The sequence below is a fragment of the Centruroides vittatus genome, unplaced genomic scaffold (genome assembly GCF_030686945.1).
Source record: "Centruroides vittatus isolate TY-2023 unplaced genomic scaffold, ASM3068694v2 contig_1159, whole genome shotgun sequence".
Lineage (NCBI taxonomy): Eukaryota > Metazoa > Arthropoda > Arachnida > Scorpiones > Buthidae > Centruroides > Centruroides vittatus.
Window position 1 is genome coordinate 186,099 of NW_027120745.1, and position 25,897 is coordinate 211,995.

The window sequence follows — 25,897 nt, forward strand, 5'->3', positions numbered from 1 at the left end:
TACATATCGTAATCATTCCGAACTGAACATACAGAAGACTGTAAATTATTAGACTCGTGCATAAAGTGTATTATTTTTCGTTCTTATCCTAATTTGTATCATTTTATATTACACTGGTCCGACTCGAGTCTAATAATTTTCACACGTCTGTATATAGTAGTAATATTAAAAACATACACCTAATTAGTAATTAATTTATTGTTTCTATATTTATTATTTAGATTGGTAGAAGTCAGAAAGTCAGGAGCCTGAGTCTGAGACCAGTGGGAAGCGCTCCGCCATCACTTCTGGCTCCACTAGTGGCATTGGCACTGCATCCTAAAGCAAAGTAAAATCGCAACGCATTGATTCATTTATTGTGAAAACGTCAACTAATCAAAAAATGCAATTCGATCTAAAATGTGCAAAATTTATATATGCCACCAATTCAGCCTTTACTCGTGTAGAACATCCCGAATTTATAAAATTTTGTCAGATGTTGCCACCTGGATATGACCCTCCACACAGAAGGGAAATTGGGGGACCCTTGCTGGACACTGTACACAATTCCATTGAGAATGAATCAGCTGATGAGTTAAAGGAATATTACAGTCTGAATGGCTATTGATGGGTGGAGTAATATCCATAATGAACCAGTGATTTGTGTCTGTGTGACTGATCCTAATGGAACAGTTCATTGATTGACTCAGTTGATACAGGCGCAGAAAGGCACACATCAAACTATTTAGAAATTATTGCAACTGCAGCAATAAAAAAATGCAATCAAAAGTATGGCTGTAAAGTAAGAAACCTGATAAGTGACAAGGCAAGCAATATGAAAAAAAATGAAAGAAACATTAGCAATGACAGAAAATTTAGATATTGTCACTTATGGATGCTCCGCTCATATTTTAAACTTACTGGATCAAGATATCAATATTAAAGAGGTTAATGAACAAGTTAAGCGCATCATTGTATACTTCCGGAATCATCATTTCCCAAAAGCCAAATACAAAGAGGCAGGTGGAAAAGGATTGATATTACCACAGGATGTACCGTACGTTGGAACAGCTTAGCCGATTGCTTAGAGTCATACATTCAGAACTGGTCTATCCTAATGAAGGTACTATCATTACTTTAAGTTGTTTTTATTTTCTTATTTTGTACTGTAGAAAAGTCACTAATTCATAAAGCATATACTAGTTGTGTGATTACTTACAGTAATATAGTAATAATATACTTAGAGTAATAACGATGAGATGAAATATATGGTTATTTTATTTTGTAAACTGACTGTTTACTCTAATGTTAGTTAACTCTACTCTACTCGTGTATTCAATGAGTATTGAATAATGAGTATCGAGTGTTTAATCCTAAAAACAGTTACAAATCTTATGTTAACAGGTTTGCGATGAAAACAGGCTCGTAATTCACAAGGATATTGTAGCCAAAGTTCAAAACCTTGAAATTAAGCGTGATGCTGAAGATTTGCCGACACGTTTAAAGATCATTGCTGTTGCATTAGACAAAATGCAAAGAAATGACTGCACAATCAGTGAAGGAACTGAATTCTGGTTTGGGTAAGTTACATTAGCCAGAATTGTTTTTTGTAACCAATCTAATTTCAAAACTGTGTTCATTAAATTCATTAATTTTATACACCTAATGGTATTATTACTTTTATAGTGTTAAAAATGACTCGCAACAACTTGGGATCACTGGAGTCACGCAAGCAGCCAAAGATAGATTTGATATGGCTATCACAGACTATCACTTTTTAGCAAACCTTCTGGACCCAAGATACCAGGGTGCAAAGCAAACAGACAGTATGAAGGATGCTGCACTAACTGTGTGCCACGCTCGCTACCCAGATGCCATGCCTTCAGTTTTAAAATACTTGGCAAAAACTAGCCCATTTCTGCAACACATGTTTGCAGAGCCTGTGCTAACTAATATCACCCCTCTTACATGGTGGCAGTTATTACGTGACAGAATTTATGAACCTCTTTTAAAATTAGGTACATAGCTGCACACAGCAATGCTTCTTCAGCGGGAATTTAGAGAATTTTCTCTACCTATGGACTCGTTCATTCAAAACTTAGAAATCGACTTGGACAGGAAAAGACAGCTAAGCTTGTTAACGTTTACAAGCACCTAAACAAACACTACTGAGCGTTTTACATTTCTGAAAATAAGAAATTCTTCAAGCTGAAGAAGCCACTGCTGTCAATCCCGTTTTGGTTTTGTACAGTACATGCAAATCTTAAAAATGCCATTTCATAAAGAAACATTTAAAAATGCTGTATTTTATATTAAATAAAACATTCTGTATAATCTTGAGTCTTACACTGAAGTTTTTCTGATTTTTTTCTATTTTACTAGATCCCAGTGTCAAAATAGTTTGCTTTAAGACAATCAGCCGTTCAGACGTCCCGAGCGTCGATGTGGTTCTTCGATGGTCGATCGAAGATGGCCCCAGGACAGTGGCGTCGACAAGTCTGTAAGGCACGGGGAGACTTCGTCCGTTGGAGTCGGGGACACGGTCTAAGTCCGAAGTGGCACGGGTTACAGGCTGGCACAATAGACGAGAAACTGTTTCCCCCCTTTTTTTTTGCGCGTTGACACACTGCGTTTTGGTTATTCGGAACGTCAACCGAGTGCCAGGTGTCCTCAATTGTCGAAGATTATATCAATCTCTGTTCTTTCTTTCATCCACTCAGATTGGTCGTTCTCTCTCAATCACGCTTTCCGAGTGGTTGGACCCTGGTTACTAAACGTAATGAGACTCTTACCTGGAGAGTGAGAAAAGTCAAAATCGAAGACGAATTCGATCTTCCACCGATCATAGGACGACTTCCTTCCGCGATTTACGGTTTCTGCCCGGCAGTTTGATATAAACAATGGGTGTCCGACTACGAACGGCTTTTACCTATGTTTTTTTAAACTAATAAATTTTTCCCTAAATTAACCGTTTTGTCGCGTCTTTCGTGACGGGTCAGACCCATCCGGTACATGACATGTCCATAAAAGTTTTAAACAAATACTGGAAATGACAAAAATAAACAATTTATGTATTTTAGTTCTAAAATACAAATAATACATACATAATACAAATTGATACGATACAAACAATGATAGAAAAACTTGTTTTTTTAATTTTTTATAAACTAATTCTATTCGGCGATTTTTCCGCCAAGTCGTTAATTACTTTATCGTAAAAGTCGCCGGTCGTCGACTCCATCGACGTATTTGAAAGCTGTTTTTCTATCGAAAGCAACGGTAGCGACAATTTTTCCTCCGACCGAGTGTTCCTGGCCAATGTACGAATTCGCTCCGTGGTCGAAAAACTGCGCTCGACAGACCCACCGTAGGTGGTACCTTAAAAATTAACGATATTAAATCATATAATTCTTTTAGTACGTCTTTGTTCGGATCGACATTAATTATAATACGTTTTATGTCTAAGAATTACTTGTCAATATAGTCCAGACACGAATATAAATATTGCGATTCGCTACGTAATTTAGATAAATCAAGAAATTTCCCATAAAATGTACTTAATTTGAAGAATTAGAACACGCTTGGAAAAATTGTTAATAATTTTAATATTATGAAAAACATCTGTGATAAAAATGCTAAAGATTTTATGTCTGAAAATCTGTCAATATAATTATACTGTAATTAAATATAACTTCGCAAAAAACGTACATAAAAATAACATTGAATACTCTTTAGTTTTTAAATCTTAAACAATTCACTTAGTCAGACAGCTCCCTACCAGTGGCTAAGGGATAGAATCGTTGGAAGCGTTAGGGCTGTTTCACACTATGACCGACTGGGCCGACCGGTCCGACTCCTAGTCGTATTGCCATGGCAACAGCAGTCGGTCGACCGACTGGTCGTTCCAGTCGGACAGATTTAAAAAGTTAAATATTTGTAGTCGCGTCGGAGCAGTCGGTGAGCTGCAGCCAATGAGAGCTTCGAAGCTATAACCAATCAGAGTTTAGATTTATCCGAAGTTAGAAAATGGCGGAAGGTAAAGTTTTCTCGGAAGCTTTAATAAACGAAGTCAGAAAATATCCATGGCTTTATGATATTCGGCGAGCCGATTATAAAGGCGACATTGAAAAAAATAATTGGTTAGAGTAAAGCGAAAGGTATCCAGCTAAAAAATAGTCTTAAACTTCATATTAACGAATAGACGTAGACATATCTAAATGTAATTTGATACGCTGAATCGATTGGTATTAAAAAAAATTACTTACGATCAACCGTTTAAAAGTTACGAACGATTTTTTATTTCCGTCTATTTGCTTCGTTTAAGAACAACTTTATTAAGAAATACGCAGGCACTCATCGATATTAACAAAACGAATTACTTTAATTCACCATAATACATTTCATTTACAAGAGAAAGCAACATTAAAAATGCTAAAATGGTGTCGTTAGCCCGCGAACACGCGTACACAAAACAACCTTTCAATGACGGCCATGTTTTCTGTTTAAATTGAAAAACTTACCACGATTGGCTAGTGTTCTGACCTGTAAGACGCGTTCCGATTGGTCCTTACGACTCGGCCACCGACATAATCGTATTCAGTGTGAATTCTTTTACTACTAGTCGGTCCGATTATAGGATCGGGCGAGTCGGACCGGTCGGCCCAGTCGGTCATAGTGTGAAACAACCCTTACGCGTGTGTAGTTTCTACCGGCTAAACCGGCTGAGGTTGGTGCTCTGTAAAGCGCATGCGCCAATGCCCTCTGGCTGCTTTACACCATCAGTTATTCTCGCCTTGAAAGCTGTCTCGGAAGCGCTTCCATTCCGCCACTGATATTCGAATATACAATAGCAATCTTATCGTTTTTTTCACGTTTAGTATAGAATTTTTTGATAAGATACATAATGCAGTTATAATAAAATTAATATTTTATTATAACTGCATTATGAATCTCACGGTCTCATTGGAAGGTGGATGCGGCGCTTCCAATGACGGCACGCCACTGCGTAGTACTACTCTATACAGTAATTGCAGTCCTATACATCTTAAATATATGCTGTAATTTGATTCCATGTGCACTGTTGTTTAGATTTTATTAAACCTTTTGGAAATGATTTCATCATACTGTATTCAAAGTAATATCTTCATTGGAAACAAGAGACTGTTTTAATTCACTCGCTTAAACAGTTTCCTCTAATCTATCACAGCTCTTGAAATCTCACTCCAGTTACATCAATCTTTGGCATGTTGTAAGTTCAGAATATCTTTATTACAAGGGAAGTTCGCAATGTGGTCGTCACAGATTTCAGTAATATTGTTTGTGGACAAGTCTTGATATAAATCTTTATTAAGAAAAGGAACAAAAGCACATTCTCAAACATTTTCAAGAAAATTAAAGTTAAACATTTCAGAGATTTATGCATATGTTTTGCAGAGTATATCATCAAAGACTGCATGATTCAGTGGGAGTGTACCTTACTCATATTTGTGAGCTTTCTGGTTTGTTTTGATGAGCAAGCTTTTTTCAAGTCAATGCAATTTTTACATAAAATAATTGTAATTTACATGGATTTATACAGTAGTTTATATTTTCTATTAAAAATGTGGATTTTTCATTCTTTGAAAATTCCTTTTCAGAATTGCTTCTGTTAAAAATAAATTTGAAATATTTTATATTTAGGAAGAATATCAAACAATTGGACATTTTAAGCAATTACATAAATTCAAACAATTATTAGTTATCACTGAAACTCAATATCATATTGAATTGTTACATGTGACGGTAACAATTCAATGAGACGGTACAATCACCTTTCGATGTCACTTCTTATTCTTAGGTTTCTAATTGTTTATATCATACTTACAGTATGATATAAACAATGTATGACTAATAAAGCAAGCAGATAGTAGACATAAAGTTATAACTTAATAATAATATCATAAACTACAAAATAATTAATTATTGGAGTTTTAAAAACAAACTTTATTTTTAACACAGCAATTTTGAAAATGATTTTCAAAAAATGAAAAATGCATGTTTTTAATAGAAAATAAATAGCTACTGCATAAATCCATGTAAATTATAATTATTTTATGTAAAAATTGCATTGATTTGAAAAAAGCTTGCTTGTTGAAACACAAACCAGAAAGCTCACAAATATGAGTAAGGCACACTCCCACTGGACCATGCAGTCTTTGATGATACATTGTGCAAAACATATGCATAAGTCTCTGAAATTTTTAACTTTAATTTTCTTTAAAATGTTTGAGAAGTGTGCTTTGTTTCTTCTCTTAATAAAGATTCATACCAAGGCTTGTCCACACAAACAATATTACCAAAATATGAGATAACCATGTTGTGACCAACCCTTGTTAGTTTTTTTTGTACATTCTAAAGTTCACTCTTCATCATCATTTACAGAGCAGAATATATTCCATCCAAGAGTAGCTTCTCATTTTTCATATTGTTAACAAGATTTCTCTTACAGTTTGACATGATTCCATGTCACTTGAATAATAATTGTGACTGGAAAATTGCTAAGAATTCTTTCTTGATGCTCCAGTTGGATGAAAATATGCTTTGAGTGACACAAAATTGTTCCATAGTGGATTTACATTGTGTGGCAAAACTAAAATTTTTATGTAAAGTTTAGATCAATACATTAAAAATTATTCCATTTAGACTTGTATTCCAAATATATATATATTTAACTCTTATAACAAAACCAATAAAAATAGTATTTACAAGAGTTAAATATATTTATTTGGATAAAAATAAATGAAGTATGGCTCAAAGTATCAGTGAAAATCTGGACCAGATTCAAAACAGGATCTTTCCTAATTGTGCCAGAACCCTCTATTGGGATTGTGCATAACAGAACTGCTCACGAAATTTTTCTTGAACAATAATTACTATTTATTTAAGATAAATACATCTCTCAATTTCTTTACAATAAACAGTATCTAATGTCATAACTAATTTGAAAAATAAAATCATTCCTAAAAATTGATAAAATGATCTGCATAAAGCATACAATTAATTTAGTACAATAATTTTTATACATTTAATAAATAGTTTTAATTTAATACATTTATTTCTCTATATAATATACAATAATCATACAAAGCAACAAAAATGTTGCAATAATAATTATATAAACAACAAATAGAGAGCTATATAACGTAAAACAATTTTGTTAAAATGGAATCTTGATTGCCTCTCAATTATAGAAATTTGTCAGAAAGTCATTCCGACAAACTCAGTAGGAATACATTATAAAAGTATTGTCGTACTGTACGCATTTTTGATAAGTTAATCGTAAGACGATTGCTTTACTACGTAGAATACTTCGGGTCAAATATATATTAGTCAATATTATTAGAATGAAGTGAAGATGTTTACAGTTTTAAGAATTTACAGTAATCCTCCAGAAAATTCTTCATCCGAATGTCGGTCATCTTGTGATCCACCTGCTTCTGTGACGGCACTATCCTGTGCCTTGGTGGTCGACTGATTACTCATGCAACTTGCCTGAAGGTAACGAGCAAGCTTTGCATACTAATTAGTAAAATAAAACCATCAAAATATATATTAAAATAAAGTTCCCAAATATGTAATTTTGACTCTCAAGTTATAAATTAAGTATTGTACAATTAAAGAAGGTTCTATTGTTTAAGTCAAATGCAATCTCTTGAAAATATTCAAATTAAGATTTATTTATATAATAAACTAATGTTTATAAAATTTACCTCAACATCCATATGTTTAATAAAAGGATGATTTAAAGCATAATACATTTGTTCAGCATCTCCTTGATCATAACCATCTAATAAACTAGTCAACACCATGGTTTCTTCACGTTCAACATAACTAAACAAGAAAGAACTTTTAATCATTATTTTTATTAGATATAATTCAAAATAGCTGTAAAAATAATAGGTGATCAAGAAGACATAAAATCCAGAAGCAATAGCTTGAAGAATTTGGCAATGCTACAAACCAGTTTACAGCATTGTGAAACACTTCATACTACTTGTAGCAAGTTCTGTTTTTGTTTAATCATTCTGTAGTTATAAACTTAAAAAATTCCATATTAATATATAAACTATTTCTTCAGAAAATACACTTGAAAAGTGTGTTCTCGTAAATATTACATTTATGGAAAAATTATTGGGCTGCACTTGAAAAAATTGTAGACCTATAAATTTCCACTATCATCACCTATTTATATGTCCTTCCTTAATCTTGAGACAGGAGTTAAATAGATGAAAGTCTAGACCAGATGTGGAAAGCTTAGGGCAGGGGCCCAGATTAACTATATACGAACTTCCAGTTTAGAACGTTACTTTAATTCAAAATTTTTCCCTAAACGTTTTATCCACCCAGTTACTGGAGTATACTTATTGGGCTGCAATTTGGAAAAACTATAGAGCTATAAATTCCCAGTTGTATGTCCATCTCTGACCTTCCTTAATCTCAAGAACAGTTAGACAGATGACAGTTGAGATCAAATATGGAAATCATAAGAGAAAGAGAACCAGATTAACCACATATGAAATTCTGATTTTGTTCCACAAGTCATGTTATTTCAGTATGAAAATTTCCCCTGAACAGAGTTTGACACATAACCGGAACAACTCTATTGCTAACAGGAAAAGTATGATGTTCAGGAGCAAAACACTATTACACTCCACTCAGGCAAGTGCTACATGCTACCTGTCACAGTAATGGCATCATGGTACATTTATTTTGCACTTTATCAGAGTATTTTAAAATTATGTCCTTTTTTTTGTAAGAATTATATTTAGTTAATTATTTTGTTAACTTTTTTGCCAATAGATAGTGCTACATGTAACTCAGAAAATCAGATGTAAATAAAAATTAATTGATTTGTATAAATGCTATGAATATTTTGGGATGAGATAAATGACATTATTTAAATTAGAAGTATTTGAATGTAACTACCAAGTTTCGTAGAAATTGGTCAAAAAACAGCTTAGGAGTGTATAGCAAACAAACAAACAAATATATATAAGGATGTATATGTGTTATAGATAAAGTAATTACTCAGGCATTATGAATAATGACCAAAAAGGGCATGCAGTGTGATAAATATTTATTAATTTATCAAATTGATTGGTCATTATGAATACTGCTATCACCTAGTCGAGCAAAGTAATGATAATACATTGAGGAGTGATCATCTGACATATGCTAGCCAATCGGCACTCTGAGTTGCCAATCATATCATGTTTAGTACTGAATTTTAAATTGTGAGACATTTTAATCTGATTAAAAAAAACTCCACTTATTTCATTTAGAAATATTTATTTTTGTGAATTATTTCAAAGTATTTTAAAAAGAGCATGTAATCTTTTAAAACTAAGTACTATTAACTATATTAATTAAATAGTAAAATTTTACCTATGTGCACCATCATGGTGGTGGTTGCAACTGTTTGTGCTCCCAACAGATTCCTCCTGGAGAAGAGCCGCCAACAGGCCACTGATTGTTTAACGTCACTAGATATTGATACGTGTGTTCAAGAACTACCATGAATAAATAACTAGTGACATTAAACAACTGGTGGCCTGCCGGTGGCTCCTTTCAAGGAGGACTCCGTCGAGAGCACAAACAGTTGCAATCATGCCAAATTCGGTAATAAACGCCATATGCATGTGGAACTCAGATGTGAGTGCTGATTGGCTAGTGTATGTCAGATGATCACTCCTCAACATATTATCATTTTGCCTGACCAGATGATAGTAGTAATCATAATGACTGGTCAATTTGATAAATTATTGAAATTTATTACAATGCCCAATTTTGTTGGTCATTATTCATAATGCCCCTATTAATCACTTTGTCCATAATATATATATATATATATGTATGTATGTATATACACACACACTAGGTAGCCAGCTAAAACTAAAAATAATTAAAATTCTGGCCTTTACACCAAAACTGGAACTAAAAATAAAATAAAATCAATTGAAACATAATATTTCTGAAAGCATGGGTAAAATATTTGTTGTCTGTCTTGATTGATTTGAGTTATATTTCATCCAGGCAGAACTAAGTTCCTATTTATAGTACTTCTTTGTAAAGTGTTAGTTTTGGTTTCAGTTTCTGTTGATGGTGATAGAACATTTTGCTTTTAATAAATACAGTATATAAAATAGATATAGAGAATATAGTATTATATTGAATCTTTAGGCATTTTTATGGATGAAATACAGCAAAAAGAAAAGGTTTTGTTTTGGTTTGGAACAAATAGATTTCTGAACAACTTTTAGAATGAATTAAGTTCATTAACTGAGGTTTGACTGTATTTACTTATATTTCATTTCTTGTAATGTATATTTCAGTCTAAATGATCATAACTCAATCTACTGTTACTTGTTTTCACGTCTTGTCAATTTGAAAAACAAATATGGTCTATAAAATGGAATTTTACTTTTTAATTTTCAGCCACACAAGCAACAGTAGCTGCTATGGCTGTTGCCTTAAACTAGAAAACTTGCTCTGACATACTGTGTGAAAATAAAAAAAATTGTTGTTCTCATAATAATTGCCATCATTAAGCAAATACAGTCAAACATGGATATAACAAGTTCACAGTTATAACAAGCAAATTGCCATTAGAATTTTAATTTATGCATATTTCCATACATTTTCTCACGATTATAATGAGAGTACTTCAGAGATATACCAAGCAAATTTTCAGTAGCTAGGCAAACACATGAACATTCTTAATTGTTCCAATAGTAAGAAATGTGATACCAAATTCTAGGAAAAGATAAAACAGAAAGGGTTACTTAGTTTTATGATCTACATGGATTACAAGCTTATTTATCATTCAACTTTCTTTTTGGAGATCGTTCCTCTTTTCGCTGATCAGCTTCAGGCCCTACTCTGCCAATTTACCTAATCACCATTATGATCATAAAATTACTGTATACTCTAGTTAGAAATGAATCCTTCTATAAGGAAGATGTCTATAAAGAAAAGAAAATATCTCTCAGTTTACAAAAAAGTAGAAATTATTTGCAAGTCAGAATGCAATGCAATGTAGTGCTAAAAATGTCAAAATGTATAAAAAGTTTTCTTTTTCATCTTTTATAATATTGATATTATGAAAAAATCCAGCAATGAGTTGCTTAACTTTCTCAGCAACATTTAAAACTCCATGTTTGGTGGCATCTGTTATGATATTTTATTATTAAAAAGCTTTTATATTTTTAATTATTATAAAATGGCAAAAAGCTTAATTTTGAGTAGTGATGGGTTTTATAAAAATTGTAAATGCTAATAACCAGTAAAATTGTCATTAAGTCACACACAATACCAATCATAATTTACAAATGAAAAGTGAATGAAAAAAAAAAAGTGTGATTACCACTCAAGTTATTAAATTCTCCTCTAGAAGTGTTATAAACAAAAAATTTCTTTATAAAATGTAATTAAATTATTAGGTTGAGTCATAAATAAGTTCCGTTTTCTAAATCGAAATTTATTTGCCAATAAAATGTACAAAAATAGACTTTAATCTAACACATATTCACCATCATTATTAATGACTTCTTGCCATTTTTCGGGCAACATGTCAATTCCCCTTGCATAAAGTTCTGGTGGTTTCGAATCAAAAAACTCCTGAACCTGGTCATCATTTTGGAAGCATTGCCCTTGTAAAGCATTCTGCGGTGCCCGGAAAAGATGGAAATCTGTTGGTGCCAGGTCCGGTGAATATGGTGGATGAGGCAAAACAGACCAGCCAAACTCCAAAATTTTTTCTTGTGTAATCTTCGCTGTGTGTGGCCTTGCATTGTCATGCAATAAGGTGATCTTTTTTCTGTTAACAAGTGCAGGACGCTTTTCATGAAGTTTTGGCCGAAGTTGCTCTAACTGTTGAATGTATACATTTGCAGTAACAATTTCATTGCGTGGCAACAACTCAAAATGGATAATTCCTCGACGATCCCACCATACATATAACAAAATTTTCCTTCCATGCACACTGGACTTAGGGTCTGGTTGTGGCTGATCATTTTTGTCAACCCATTGTCTTTTTCAAATAACATTTTCGTATGTGATCCACTTTTCATCTCCCGTAACAATTTTAGCCAAAAAAGATTCCTCTTTTTGCCAAGAAAGCAAGGTAGCAGCCATCGACCTTCTGTAAGCCTTATTCCATTCACTGAGGTTATGTGGAACCCAAACTCCCAGCTTGCTTACTTTTCCTTGTTTTTGGAGGTGACGATTGATGGTTGATTGGGATGTGTGCAGTTTCTCTGCTAACTCCCTTGTCGTTTTCCATGGATTCTGCTCAATCAGGACCTTTAAAACGTTGCTGTCAAAGTCTGAGGAGCGGCCAGGTCTTTCATCATCTTTTAAGGAGAAATCACCAGAACGAAATTTTGTAAACCACTTTTGAACTGCTCTGTCTGAAATTACACCACTGCCATAGACATTGCAAATCTTTTTTGCTGTTTCTGTAGTGTTATTGCCAAGTTTAAACTCCCACAACATGATATGGCGTACATGCACTTTCAAATGTTCCATTTTAAATGAATTCAAAAATAATTTTTTATTACATTATTGACACTTCAGTGTTAAAATTTACATTTATAGACTATTTGCTAATAGCCACTAATAAAACTCAGTTGAAGCAACACAACATCTGGCAAGTATTTGACAGTCATTTACACCTACTTGCTAACGGAACTTATTTATGACTCAACCCAATAATTAACATCTCATCCTGTGCTAAATGATATATCTGTGCATAAACTTAATATTGAAAAATAAATTACCCTCCTCCTTCTTTGTAGATTTTACTGGCAGCAACATAATCTTCTCTTGTCAAGTGGACTAACACAAGAGCGACTATTAATCTTCCGGCTGCAGCCGGATTGTCTCCTTGCAGATTATATTCATATTCCCTTGTCATGTTTTCTGCTGCTTCATCATAACTAGAATGAAACAGTTATTTATACAGATTTCCCATTTTTAATGCTTCAAGTGTATTTATTTAAAATATTTCTCACCGTCTATACTTTAATAATAATCTTGAAGATTTACATAAATATTCGGCAGCTTGACGAGGGCGATCTTCTAGCTATAGGTAAAAAAAAAAAAAAAAAAAAAAAAAAACAGTAGTCATTTGTAGTACAGTGAAACTGGCTTAAGAATATCTCAAATTATTTGATAAAGAAACAATGAAATAAACATTTTACGTATTATGTATAACAGTCATGCTCAAATGTCTGTAACTAAGTTTAGATAATGATAACTAAGTAAGAAAGTACAGTGTATTACAGAAAAATGTTCAACAATATCTTCCCCCTTATCAATGATCACTTGATTAAGAAATACTTTAACTTCTCTAAAGAAGCCATGTATAATATTTTGAAAATATTACTTATTTCTCTACATAAGTAATAAACTAATCCTTCAAAGTCACAAACAATTATTTGAATTTTGAAAGATTAGTGTGATAACTGAATATTAATGGAGAGAATTTAGACAAATGGCAATCTAACTTGTTAGAAAAACTCTAAAGAATCATTCTCTATCATTTAAATATCAAAAGATGGTTCATCTAAACCTTACATGTTTTAGGAAAAAATCTCATTCACAACAACATAAAATTACAAAACTGATCATTCGTGTATTTTTTCAATTTAATTGAACATTTTAATAATTGAAATATTTGATACATCAAGTAAAAAAATGAAATAAAAGTATTCAATAAATGAAATATTTTTCTCATAGAACATGAAAAATTGTACTTCTAAATCTAAGCAAGTATTGCTATTTTTCAAGATAATGAATTTATGTTATATTTTATACTGTATAATTTAAATTTCATCCAAAGCTAGAGCAAAGTCACTCCAAAACATTTATATTTTCAAAAAATACAAACAAGGATACATTTATGATAATCTTTATGCTTTTGGTGTGTAATAAAATAGCAAAGATTTCAGAATTTTCTAATTTTTAATGGAACTAGTTGTTCAAAGATATGCTTTGTGATATGAGATATAGTTTTTAATATTTTTGTAAATATAAAATTAAATCTAAATCATAAGCATGCATAATTACACTATACTTATAGTTTAGTTCACTATAACTTTGAATTATTGCCAAAGCTAAGCAACCTTTTAACATTAATTATTATAATATATAATAATGATTTTGTAAGGGTGATTAAATTAAGGATGTAACATGTTATGCCTATCTTTGGACTATATTTTGTTGTGAATTACTTATTAGTATTCCGTGGTCTGTAGCTTTCACATTGGTCCAAAGTTAAGGTGAACTTTAATATTGCAAACAACAACATAAATATAAAAGAAAAAAACAGAGTTGCAAACAGTGCACTTTCAAAATTGTTACGTAACTATTTGTTTATTAAAAACTATAAAAACATGCTTAAAACTTAGATGTTTTTATTTAGTAAAAGAGGTTATCTAGCAGGTTTCACTGTAGAAAATAAGATCTTAAAATTTAATGAATTTACCATAGCTACTTCGGCTGCTTTATTATAAAGGTCAATAGCTCTATCAGGTAATTTATTCTCCACCATTCTAAAAATATTAAACATTTAAAATTTGCAGAACTATACATATTTAAGTAGATTATATAAACATCATTACGGAGAAACTTACTTAGCACCTTTTTCTAACACTATAGCAGCAGTGTCGGGAGTTCCATGTTCACGAAATAATTGACAGGCCCTCTGAATCAGGTGAATCACTGTCGGATAATCTTCCATGTCTTTACAGACGAATGCAGCTTGTTCATAACTCCTATTAAAAGAAGGTGCCAATATAGTAAAAAGTATGACAGTTCTTAAAATTATTTAATAAAATCTACTTACTTAGCAGCTGAAAAATATCTTTTATTTAGTTAAGAAATAATCTGAAATAAAAGAATTTTTAAATGCACATAAACCCTAGTAAAAAGGATACGATCTGTTTTTTGCATAGCAATCAGCAGCTCTCATTAACGAGTCTTTACACTGCTCGTATGCTTTGACGGTCTTGAAACAAGTTGCTGTGAATAGATATAATTAAAGTATTAAGCAATGTTTGCTTAAATTCTTTAAATAATGACTGTATCAGTTTACAACTAGATAATTAATGTAATTAAGATCTATTAAAAGAAATTCAAAATTCAATGAAAGTACTTTATTCATTCATTATCTTTTAGAATAAAAATTAATTATTATTTCATTAAAAAGTTTCTTAAATTCATTAAATTTCATTAAAAAGTTTCAAAATTTGTATACAGACTAAGCAATGGATGTGGAAAAGGATTTTACAAAAGAAATTTGTTCAAAAATTTCTGCTAGGGGACATTTGCAGGAAAATATAAAAAACAAAACAACAAAAATGCATTTATTCATTCTGCAAGGGATATGCCTTCTGTAGAGGTTGTTTACTGATGTCTACCCCATTTTTCAGGTGTAAAATTCAAAGACAATGAACATTTGTTCTACAGCTGAATTACTCTCAAGTGATGCTTTGCACATGCAGTGTAATATGATTCTTTAAGCCTGCCAAAGTTGTAACATTTCCATGATAAACCATATTCTTTGAATAATTCTACAATAAGAAATCATATGAATTCAGATCTGGATAACATAGTAGAAAGGTAATTGAAAACAAGCAATTAATCATCCAGCAATGGGTGAAATGTTGGTACAAAACCTGCTTTGCAATGCAGCCAATATAGGAGCATACCATCCTGCATAAATGCTGCAAACACAAGACACTGTCGCTAAAGTTAGAGAATGTCATGATATCAGCATCCCCTAGCAGAAGTTTTTGAACTAGCCTTTCTTGTTGCAATCTATTAATTCCCAATGTAATTTACTAAAATACTAAATTACAAAACCAAACACCGGCAATTTTAAAAATAAAGTTATAAGTTTAATAAAACAAACTAATATTTTTTATAATCTTAAATTACCATCATCAGGTTACATTTGGAAATGAAATGAACTGCTGAAATGGAAGCTTTTTAAATTTTACAGTTGTTTTCTCTTGATTGGACAAAATTTATGACTGTTGTTTTCATTGCTGAATTATTGGGGATCTTCTCGTAAAGTTTTCCCTGTTTGTGCCAGCATATTATTGTCTTTAAAATTGATTAACACATCCTATAACATTACCAACAGTGCAGCAGCGTATAGATACAATCACGGGGTCATAGGAAGCCTAATTATGAAGCATTTACTTTAGTCCAGGAATAAAGCACAAAAAACATCTAATTTTTTAAAACAGTGACTTACAACTCTCACATTTTATGCAAGTTCAAGAAAATCGTCAAGGCCAACAATATCAATATCTCTTTGGTGTTTAAAAGAAGTACAACAATTTACAACCTTCTCAGAAACAACGAAGAAGCATCCTTAAAAATTCATTTCTTGCATTCTCATCTGGACTTTTTCCCATCAAATTTTGGTGCAGTGAGTGTTGAGCAGGGTGAATGGTTTCACCCGGACATATTGCAAATTGAGCAGCGTTACCAAGAGAGATGGGACAAATCGATGATGAGTGACTACTGCTGGTTTCTGCAAAGAGAAGATCTACCCTACACTGAAGGAAGAAGTGATTATCCGACTCCAGTTATAAAAAAATTTCAGGTACTTTTTATGTAATCAGCAAAAATAAAATATGAATATTAGAAATTTATTTAGCATTGCATGAAATTTATTTACCGATAAACTTGGTCACTGTGGAAAATTAACATTTTTCATCAATTTTTTAATGGTATATAATAAAATCGTAGTGGGTGATGGAGAAAAACTGGCTTCATTTCTAGATTCGGTAAACAAAAAAGAATAGAGTTCACTTATTGCTGTTTCTGTTCCAAAAAACTTTTTCAATCTGTAGTGTGATCATCTAAATTCAATTCATACTCATTTAACACCATATAAGAGTAGAAATTTTTTTCTGTGACTGTGTGCTGTGTATTTACAGATATAAAACTAAATACAATAATTATAGATTCTTTTCATTTACTTGTAATCTGCTCCAAGCACATATGTTATTTTGCAGAAGTATATTGAACAACATTTAAAGTCCTGAAAGTACTGCCACCATGTGACAAGAATATTTATATAATGGTAAGTAAGAGTTCCACAGTTAACAATAAATTTTTATTTGTTGTGAAGCATAACATGTTTCTCTCTTTATTTTAATCAAATAATTCCAAAATATTGCATAAATTCCAATTTTGCTATTTTATATTTATTTTTAGTATTTATTCTATTATTCTAAAATGGTACAAAATTTATTTAATTTAGCTAAAGTTGAACAGAAAGTTTAAAAACTGCGATAAGTAAAAATTTTTTAATATCTGACGAGTTGGTTTTGTTTAATGATGCCTAATAATTTAAATATTTATGTACTTATTAATAGAGAAAAAATAATAATAAAATAAATAATATATAAAGTTCAATAAATATGCAATACTGTATTTCCATAATTGAAAGAAAACAAGTCTTATATTTAACATAAAAAACTTGCCAGTGTGCTAAATTGCAGAATAGCAAACAGTGCATAACTGATTATCTGTAAATTAACAAACTTTAGTCTTATCTGATCTTGCTATTTGCACTTCAGTCATGTGCATCTGCAAGGTAACTTGAGCAAACAGATAGTGTGCAAAGCAAATGGAATTAAATTGGTGTGCACACATTTGGTCAGACTGCAGTAATGGATAGAGCAAAAGAAAGAATGAAAATATTCAGATAAGACATGTTTTTTTGGTACAACATCAACAAAGAATTAGTAGTACTGAGCTGCCTATTGTCAGAAGAGAATGATGTAAATTATATAATTCTCTATAGTTTTACACTAGAAAAATTATTTATGTTAATGAGTGAAATGCCAAAGTTTGAACATCTAAACATCTGGTTTAATGGCCTTGTCTATTTGAGGCCAATGGGTAGAAATGTTGCCTCCTCAAGAATGCGAGATGGATTTCCACCCTTGTGACCACCCACTCACCCACCTAGTGTGCACATCATAAGTTATAATGCAACCAAATTTTTTCCTTCCATCTGTTCTGCCCATCCCATCTGTCCAAATATGCATTTATTTTAATATTACAAAAGTTAGATTATATTTTCCATATTAATGCTGCATTAAGACAAAAATGCATCATATATCAAGAACACATGGAAACAGTAATGCGGAGTGTAAAAGTTGTGTTCATTTATTTTAACATATTAATGAAAACTGAAAGTTTATATGGATTCCATTCTATATTTTATGAATAAATGAATGTTAATTCTATGGATTTCTTACTCTACACACAAATTTGTGCTGTTGTATGTTATAATATTTAGCAAGACTTCAATTTTAAATTAATTGGATCTTACTATCAATGATGCCTTAGATCTGAAGAAATGCAGTATTTTATTAATATTCTCTATGAACTATATTCATAAAATGTACTATTATTTTTAAATCAAGATTTGACTTATTTCAAATATAATTCTTACCTGCTTTTGAATATTCATTTGCAGCACTATCATAATCAGGCTTCCATTTAAAAAGAGAAGTTTTTAAACTATCAAAAGAATTTTTAAAATCATTAAACTTCAAAATATTTCATATAAATAATAATTAAATTAAAATTACTATTTTGATATTATTATTATTATTATTATTCTGATAGTAAATGAAAATTTTGATCATTGCACTATTTAAATAAAAAGAAAAATACATATATTATTATTTTGTAAGCATAAATTTTGTTTAATAGATTATTTAATACTGTGAAATCATAAAAAGAAAGTAGCATAAATACAATGGAATTTAATGACCTTGCTTACAGAAACTTGACTAATTTTCCACACCTTTTATTGTAGATTGATACAAAAGTCAGAGTATTACATTTGCAGATGCTGCTTCTTTATGTCAAAAGTTACCAAATTAAAATTTTACATGTTGTAAAAAAATAAAGTGGTCAATTATTCTTAAAGGCTTAAAAAAATATTCAAAAATTCATAAAAACTGTCAAAAAATACTTCAGCTTCTGTAACAGCTTATCATAAAAAATGTTTAGTACTCAATCAAGTTTTTTTAACTAAGAAATAACTGTGCAAATCTGTTACATTTATTTTCTTTATTACAATTTTGACTGACATGACATACAATCATTAGAGGCCTTAGAAATTTACAGAGCTGACAAGAATGGAAATTGCATCAACTCAGATTGTATACCAGTACCACAAGCCTGGAAATATTTAGACTTCCACAAAATTTAATTTTATTAATAATTTCATTTTTACATTATACCTTGTAAAAATATTGCTTATTTATTTATGATGTAACTGTGTGTCACTGTCTCATTCAAACATCGTTTTGAAGGTTTAAAAAATTGGAACACTGTAATGTTCGATTAATAGAACTGTTTTTGTATTCTTCCTAATGAGGGCCGATAAACTGTGGCTGAAAACGTTGAACCAGTACTTGTTGGTTTCTAAAAATTACATTTACGTGTTATTTCTTTGAAGACCAATATCTTTATTTCCCAGCAACACTTTTTAATTACAGTTTTTGGACTCATTAACTGGCTTTCCTTGGATTAAAAACTGAATTAGAACATTTCAATAATTGACATTTGAAAATGGTATATGGCTAGGAAAAACAAAAATTACTAAAAATTAGCATATAACACAAGCGAAAATTAAAACTATAAGTCTATATATAGTATAAAACATAACTCCTTACCTTAAAACAATCACACTTGGCCACACACTCACACTTTACCCACAAATCACACTTTAACCACAAGTTAAACTAGCAATCTGTATCTTTAGGGTAAATAAAAACTCTGCTTTATCCTTTGTGACACCCTTTTTTGTTCTTTTTATACCAGGCATTGTACAGTAATCTATACCTATACCTAACTGCTATAGCTATATAGCACCATTTAGTGTTAATAGCTTTGTTAGAACTCAGTTTTATGGAATCTTTAATCGGTAACTGAAGAAGATCTCTAAAAGTGATCGAAAACGTTCTTATGAAAATTTAACAGTATGCTGGATACTTTAAAGGCGTGTAATAGATTTAATTTATGGAATCTTCACTTGGCATTAGGCAAATAAAGATATACATATTTTTGAAACTTTATTTAGCCTATAAATAGTCTCTATTGGGAACAACCGGACAAAGTGAACAGGGAGTTGAGTCACTGTAGGCAGCCAGGGGAGAAAAGTCCTTCTAGTAATTAATAAAAGCTTAGCTATGAATATACAATACACACAAATATTGTAGTACTTTTAACCTAAACTCTATCTAACAAATGATCAAAGAATTGGTGAATGTTGGAATGTGGACATGACTTACTCTTCTTCAATTGTACACCTGCTGTCTATTTGGCTATTATCAGTTCATCAACAGCATTGATCATGTTTGATACCTAATTTTTTTAAATTTTTTATTATTTCAGTGAACCTGGCAAGAGACAAGGCAATATTATCTAGCCACCTGTTCAAGCAGAGATTTTCATCCATAACTATTTCCAGATACTTTATCTCGCTCTGCTGATTTTATCCTCATTTATTTTGATTAATTCTTTACTTATATTAATTTATTTCTTGATAGTATTAACAAATATTTTGGAAAATTCAAAATTTTGACTTCTGTAACATTCCAGGAAAGAAAACTTGGAAATGATTCAAATTTCTACAATAAGACAATAAGATGGTCAATGCTCTCAACATCTTTTTTGTTTTTTTTTTTAATTTTTAAGTTAAACTTAACCCTGACAATTTCTCTTTTATAACACATTAGCTTAATGTTTCATTCTGGCAGGAGCATATCATAACAGAAGCTTTATAATTCTGGCTCCAAGAATAATCTATAGGACAATGTACTTAAAAGTTTCTTTAATTATATGAAATAAATAAAACTGCTATATTTTTTGAAAATTTTTTTATTCTAAAATTTCATTAAAAAGTTCAAAACCACATTAACTGAATGAAAGTTACAAAAGTGTCAAATTTTGTAACTTTCATTGCTGCCTAAATCAGATGGTGCTAGAGTACCTAGATATCAGAGTAGCAACATACGAGTCATCGCTGCCATGTTCTGTCAACTGTCATCACGTGGTCTATGGGTTTACATTAAGAAGATGACAATTTATTTTAGTTTAATAAAGTATTTTATTTGTAAAAATGAGTTTATTAAACTAAAAACATGCATCATTTCTTAAGCCGGATGCACACATGCGGCACGGCAAGGAAGAGCGGCAGAATGACGTCACTTTTTCTCGCCGCAGAGGTCTATTTCGTGCCGCTTTTCTCATGCCGCGAAAGTTGGTCGAATTCTATCTTTCGCGGCGGCCGCCGCCAAGACGCGTTTCTATCAGCCAATAACATTTCGTCTGGCAGTCACGTGAGAAAATACAATCACGTGGTGTTTTAATGGCGGAAAGTTCGACGTGGTTAACCGAGATAACTAACATCAGAATAAAGAGGAAAGAATAATAAATTTAACACAAATTCTACACAGATACAGTAATCATATATTATTTAATTCAAAAAACAAAACAACCGAATCTTACTCGAAATAGTATTCTTTATCGAGAGATCTTAATCGAAGAATAAGCCTATTTTGTACATGAGTTCTTTATCGATCCAACAAAATATCTCAGCAAGATTCTTGCCAATACGATATCTCTAATCCAAAATATTCATTCGAATCTTCGACGAAATCTTCTAGCTAAATAAAACGAGCCGTACTAAACAAAATTTGTAAACACGTGGATAGCGGAGCGTCGATATCGTTCGCCATCTTGAATACTGAACGCATGCGCCGAAATGTAAACGGATTGCCGCTTGTGTGGTCGTGCTGCCGCGCGGCGAAGACGCGTTTGCGTCACCGCTTTTCCTTGCCGCGCCGCATGTGTGCATCCTCCTTTAATGTAAACCCATAGACCACGTGATGACAGTTGACAGAACATGGCGGCGATGACTCGTATGTCTCTACTCTGATATCTAGATGGTGCTACAGTAAAGTGCCCTCTTGTGGTAGAAATTTGAAAAACGTAGTTACAAACAAGTACTTACATAGGTGCAATAAATATAGTTTTAGGAAATAATTTTATTTCTTGTCACTTTTCAGAATAATTTTTCTGTAGAAAATACATTATGGCAGGGAAAAAATTAAAACAAACAGGCCATTTTCATAAAGTTACTCAAAATATTCAAAAGTATATAGTTTTTGGTAAATGTATTCCACACATGCACATACTGTACCTGTACATAAATCTAGCTAACAAATTCTAGTACAAGTTGCCCAAAGGAAAGTTAATCATCTATATTACATCTCTTTTGATCATTTTTTAATAAAAATATAATTAAAATTTAATTTTATAAAAATATGTTTTATGTTTAAAATAAAAATATTAATGCAAAAATTTTAAAAATCTCTTTAATGTTTATTGCAAAAGAAGAGAGTACAATACATGCAAGATTTGCTGTCATCAACATACGACGTAAGGGAACTGATAAAAGAATCAACATAAACCTATTAACTCAATGGCCATATATTATTTTTTCAGCTTAATGTAAAACGATTAATGCCTTTTGTTCATGCAGGGCTGGTCTTCTTGGTAAATGCAAGCATGCAGCATGTCTTACTTTTTTATTAGTGAAGATAAAAAAATAGAACCAAGAAAAAGTGGTTAATGTGAGCCTAGGTATACAAAATGGCGATGCTTCCGGCAACCTCGATGGCAAGTGTTTTTAGAAAAGAAATGTAGATGGCGCTGATAGTAATGATGCCTTCGTATGCAAATATCCATCAAAAAATTCCGTTCGGGAAACATGAGGAATAATGTGAATTTCGAATTTTGGTTACGATGTAGACAGATTATGTACGTTGTTAATTTTTTAAAAGTGTCTGTGTTTTTTTCAAAGTTTGTACAACTTACTCGAAGTCTAAAGTTATTGAGGAGGAAAGTTTGTCAATGGTAATTAACATGATAAACGTGTCATTAATGTGTTTAATGCATGTTAAATGTCATAAAAGTGTATTAAAGGTGTGTTAACATTGTGTAAGTGAGATAAAAACTTTGTAAAGGGTTTATATGTGGTTCAAATTTGCGTTTAAAGTGTGGAAATGTGTGTTAAATGTGTTAAATTTGTCATAACCAAGTATATGTAATAGTGATTTCCGACACGAAAGTCAACCTGAACGACACATGGAAGGCTAGGTGGCCATGGATCGCAAGTGCCAACCTCTATGGAGACGCTGCCTATTGTAGATGAAAAGTCAAGAGATGTGAATCGTAAGACTGCAGTTCTTAAGAGGAGTAAAATTTATGTACAATACAGGTTAATTTTGTCCGAACCACTGATGTATAGAATCTCATAATTCACTTCGTCCATGCATTGATTGAATTTATAGGTAGTATAACGACTTATACTTATGATGACTTAATGAAAAATAAAACTGTTTTTATTTTTCGTTTCTGGTCGAAGAGTAGGAAAAGTAACCAAAAGCAGGGGAAAAAGTAAGTAGCATATTTACGTTTTAAAAAAGATTAAATATAGGCACATTTATGTTATTGTCAACAGTCACCATTTTGTATACCTAGGCTCACATTAACCAAAAAAGTTTACCACAAACTTGGAATAAATTAGCAACTTTAAAAAAAGAATACAAACAAGCAATAAGACTTAGCCAGATCTTTTGGGACAAGAAAATGATATAGGAAAACAAACCAACACATATCTCCAGCAGATTCAAATATAATATACTAATAGAAAACTCTACAGATATTATCTGGTCAATGAAGTGTGCATTGCTCAGAAATGCCATGGCTAATGCTGTTCTCCAGTTAGCATTATCAAAGACAGTGACAGACATTATTGTTTATTTCCAATAAACAATATTTGTTTATTTCTTATAAACTTAGGAATGCTTTTATAATTAATGAAGACATACTAATAAAAGTAAAGCCTCCATATGGCATTAATCTATGCCTTTCTTCTAACTGGGTCTTTTTTCATTAAAAAAAAATAAAAATAACTACCCCTGTGGTATGGTATTACTGTAAGAAGTATTACATCCTACCATGCTACAAATATTTTGCTTCTTTATTCCAGAAAAAATTTCACCAAATTTGTCATGTTAGCTCAGTTTTTTGCATTTCTCAATTTTGCATTTTCTTGCACCAACTTTTTTTTTGCCTTTCTTGATGTTTCCAGGTTTCCCAAGCCCAAAAATGAAAATCTTCGGGGGTCATTTTTTGACCGATTACCATACTTTCGTTCCATTATATATAACAGCCGGGAAAATAATAAATTAAGTTTACAGAAAATTATTTGAATTTATTGAGAAATTGATAAGCTTTCACATCTGAATAACACCATTGGCCACTCAAAGCTGGCACAGTCACACGGGCAGATAGTTAAATGTGATGGTCTTAGTGGAATGCATGGTACAACTCCCAATCTCACCCCGGGAAGTAGGCGATTTTGGGGAGCCATATCGCGCAAAGGGTCACACATAGAGGTACAGTTCCTTTGCTCCTACAGATAAAGTCTACAGATCCGTTAAGGTCCCAACAGTGTTATTTGGATCTAAAATCGTAAAGAAAAATCTGAATGCATGAAAATTAATTAATAATGTAATAAACTGATTTATAAATTTTATTAAGTAGGAGTGACTTTTAGAAAATTTCTATATGCATGTACTGTATGTTATGAACTTTAAATACACATTATTTAAAGTTAACTTTTATCATTTAATGCATATTCAATAATCTAAAATAATTCAAAAAGAGTTTTTTTAAAACCATTTTCAATCAAATTTTATTTTAGAATCAATTTATCTTTCGTCTAACTGTTGACATAATGCTGAAAGTTCAAAGTGCAAAACTAAGCTTAAACATTGGCATGTCTTTACATTTCTGTTCATAGATCTATTTAAATTATCACCATAGTCAATTTAAAATAAATATATGAATAAATCAATAATATAAAACGGATCTTACTGTTTTTCTGCTTCCCTAATGCACTCGTTACCCTCCTCTATCTTCTTTGCAGACGCCATTTTAGCGAAAACGCCACCTTTTGATCAAAAACAAAAATATCGAAAAAATTAACTAAAATTATTAAAAATGAATGGATGAATTTTTTATTTTTAAATTAAAATTTTTTAATAGATTAACAACTTTATTAAACAAATTAATGAATCTTCGAATTATAAATAAATAAATAAATATTGTATATGAAGCGTGCGAATGTCAACGTTGTAAATGCTATTTCTCTCTTAATACGTTTTATTGAAGAATTGAATTCTAAGCGAAATGTTTTCTGCTGCAAAAAATATTATGGCGATAGTGATGGTGTAAGTGGCTGTATTTTGAAGTTGAATTTATGTGAAGCCTTAATGTTTAAAGCGCCAAAATTCTAATCGCGTGACTTTTGGCACCTGAAACGTTACAACTTATATTTACATTATTTTGATATTCCAGAAAATTTGGAAGATTTGAAACCACGAAAAAACCAAGCTTAGGCAATGGCGGCCCGAACGGTGCAGTCAGGAAGTTGTCCTACCGGTTTTTGTTTATAGCGTGTTTCATATGGCCGGCACCAAATAATTCTATGCGTTTTAGAAATTCCTATCAAATACGCGTCTTTTAAAAAACGAATCACAAATAAAATGCAAGATGTTAAGAAACTATATAACTATCAAATATGTAGCGGCCGAAAAATTGTAACCTGGCGCTACATACGAAAATCCAGGGGGCGCTTTATTGAGAATATAAAAACTCGTGCTGGCCGCCCGCCAGAGCTCTTACCCGCTCTTTTCTGGCTTGTTCACTTCTCTGTGGACGATTTGTACGACCTCTTTACTCGACAAGTGTAGCGAGTATTGTA

At 31.6% G+C, this 25,897-nt stretch overlaps 2 protein-coding genes across 3 annotated transcripts; one reads left to right on the plus strand and one right to left on the minus strand.

Annotated features, from left to right (window-relative positions):
• Positions 1 to 801: 801 nt before the first annotated feature.
• Positions 802 to 2,005, plus strand: LOC136980045 (uncharacterized). Its single transcript, XM_067276094.1, has 3 exons — positions 802 to 1,102; positions 1,384 to 1,559; positions 1,666 to 2,005. The coding sequence occupies exons 1-3, from the start codon at positions 1,097 to 1,099 to the stop codon at positions 2,003 to 2,005; spliced, it is 522 nt and encodes a 173-aa protein (XP_067132195.1). The 5' UTR covers positions 802 to 1,096.
• A 5,045-nt stretch (positions 2,006 to 7,050) lies between these two features.
• On the minus strand, positions 7,051 to 25,082 carry gammaSnap1 (gamma Soluble NSF attachment protein 1). Of its 2 annotated transcripts, XM_067276402.1 has the most exons (10): positions 25,009 to 25,082; positions 18,500 to 18,567; positions 14,955 to 15,039; positions 14,864 to 14,881; positions 14,652 to 14,792; positions 14,504 to 14,570; positions 13,029 to 13,099; positions 12,795 to 12,953; positions 7,728 to 7,848; positions 7,051 to 7,536 (listed from the first exon to the last, which is right to left on the minus strand). In XM_067276402.1, exons 1-10 carry the CDS (start codon positions 25,065 to 25,067, stop codon positions 7,393 to 7,395), a joined length of 933 nt encoding a protein of 310 aa, XP_067132503.1. In that variant the 5' UTR covers positions 25,068 to 25,082; the 3' UTR covers positions 7,051 to 7,392. The 2 variants fall into 2 exon arrangements, with proteins under 2 accessions (XP_067132503.1, XP_067132493.1); XM_067276392.1 differs by lacking the exon at positions 14,864 to 14,881 and having other exon boundaries at positions 14,652 to 14,805; positions 14,950 to 15,039.
• Positions 25,083 to 25,897: the final 815 nt, after the last annotated feature.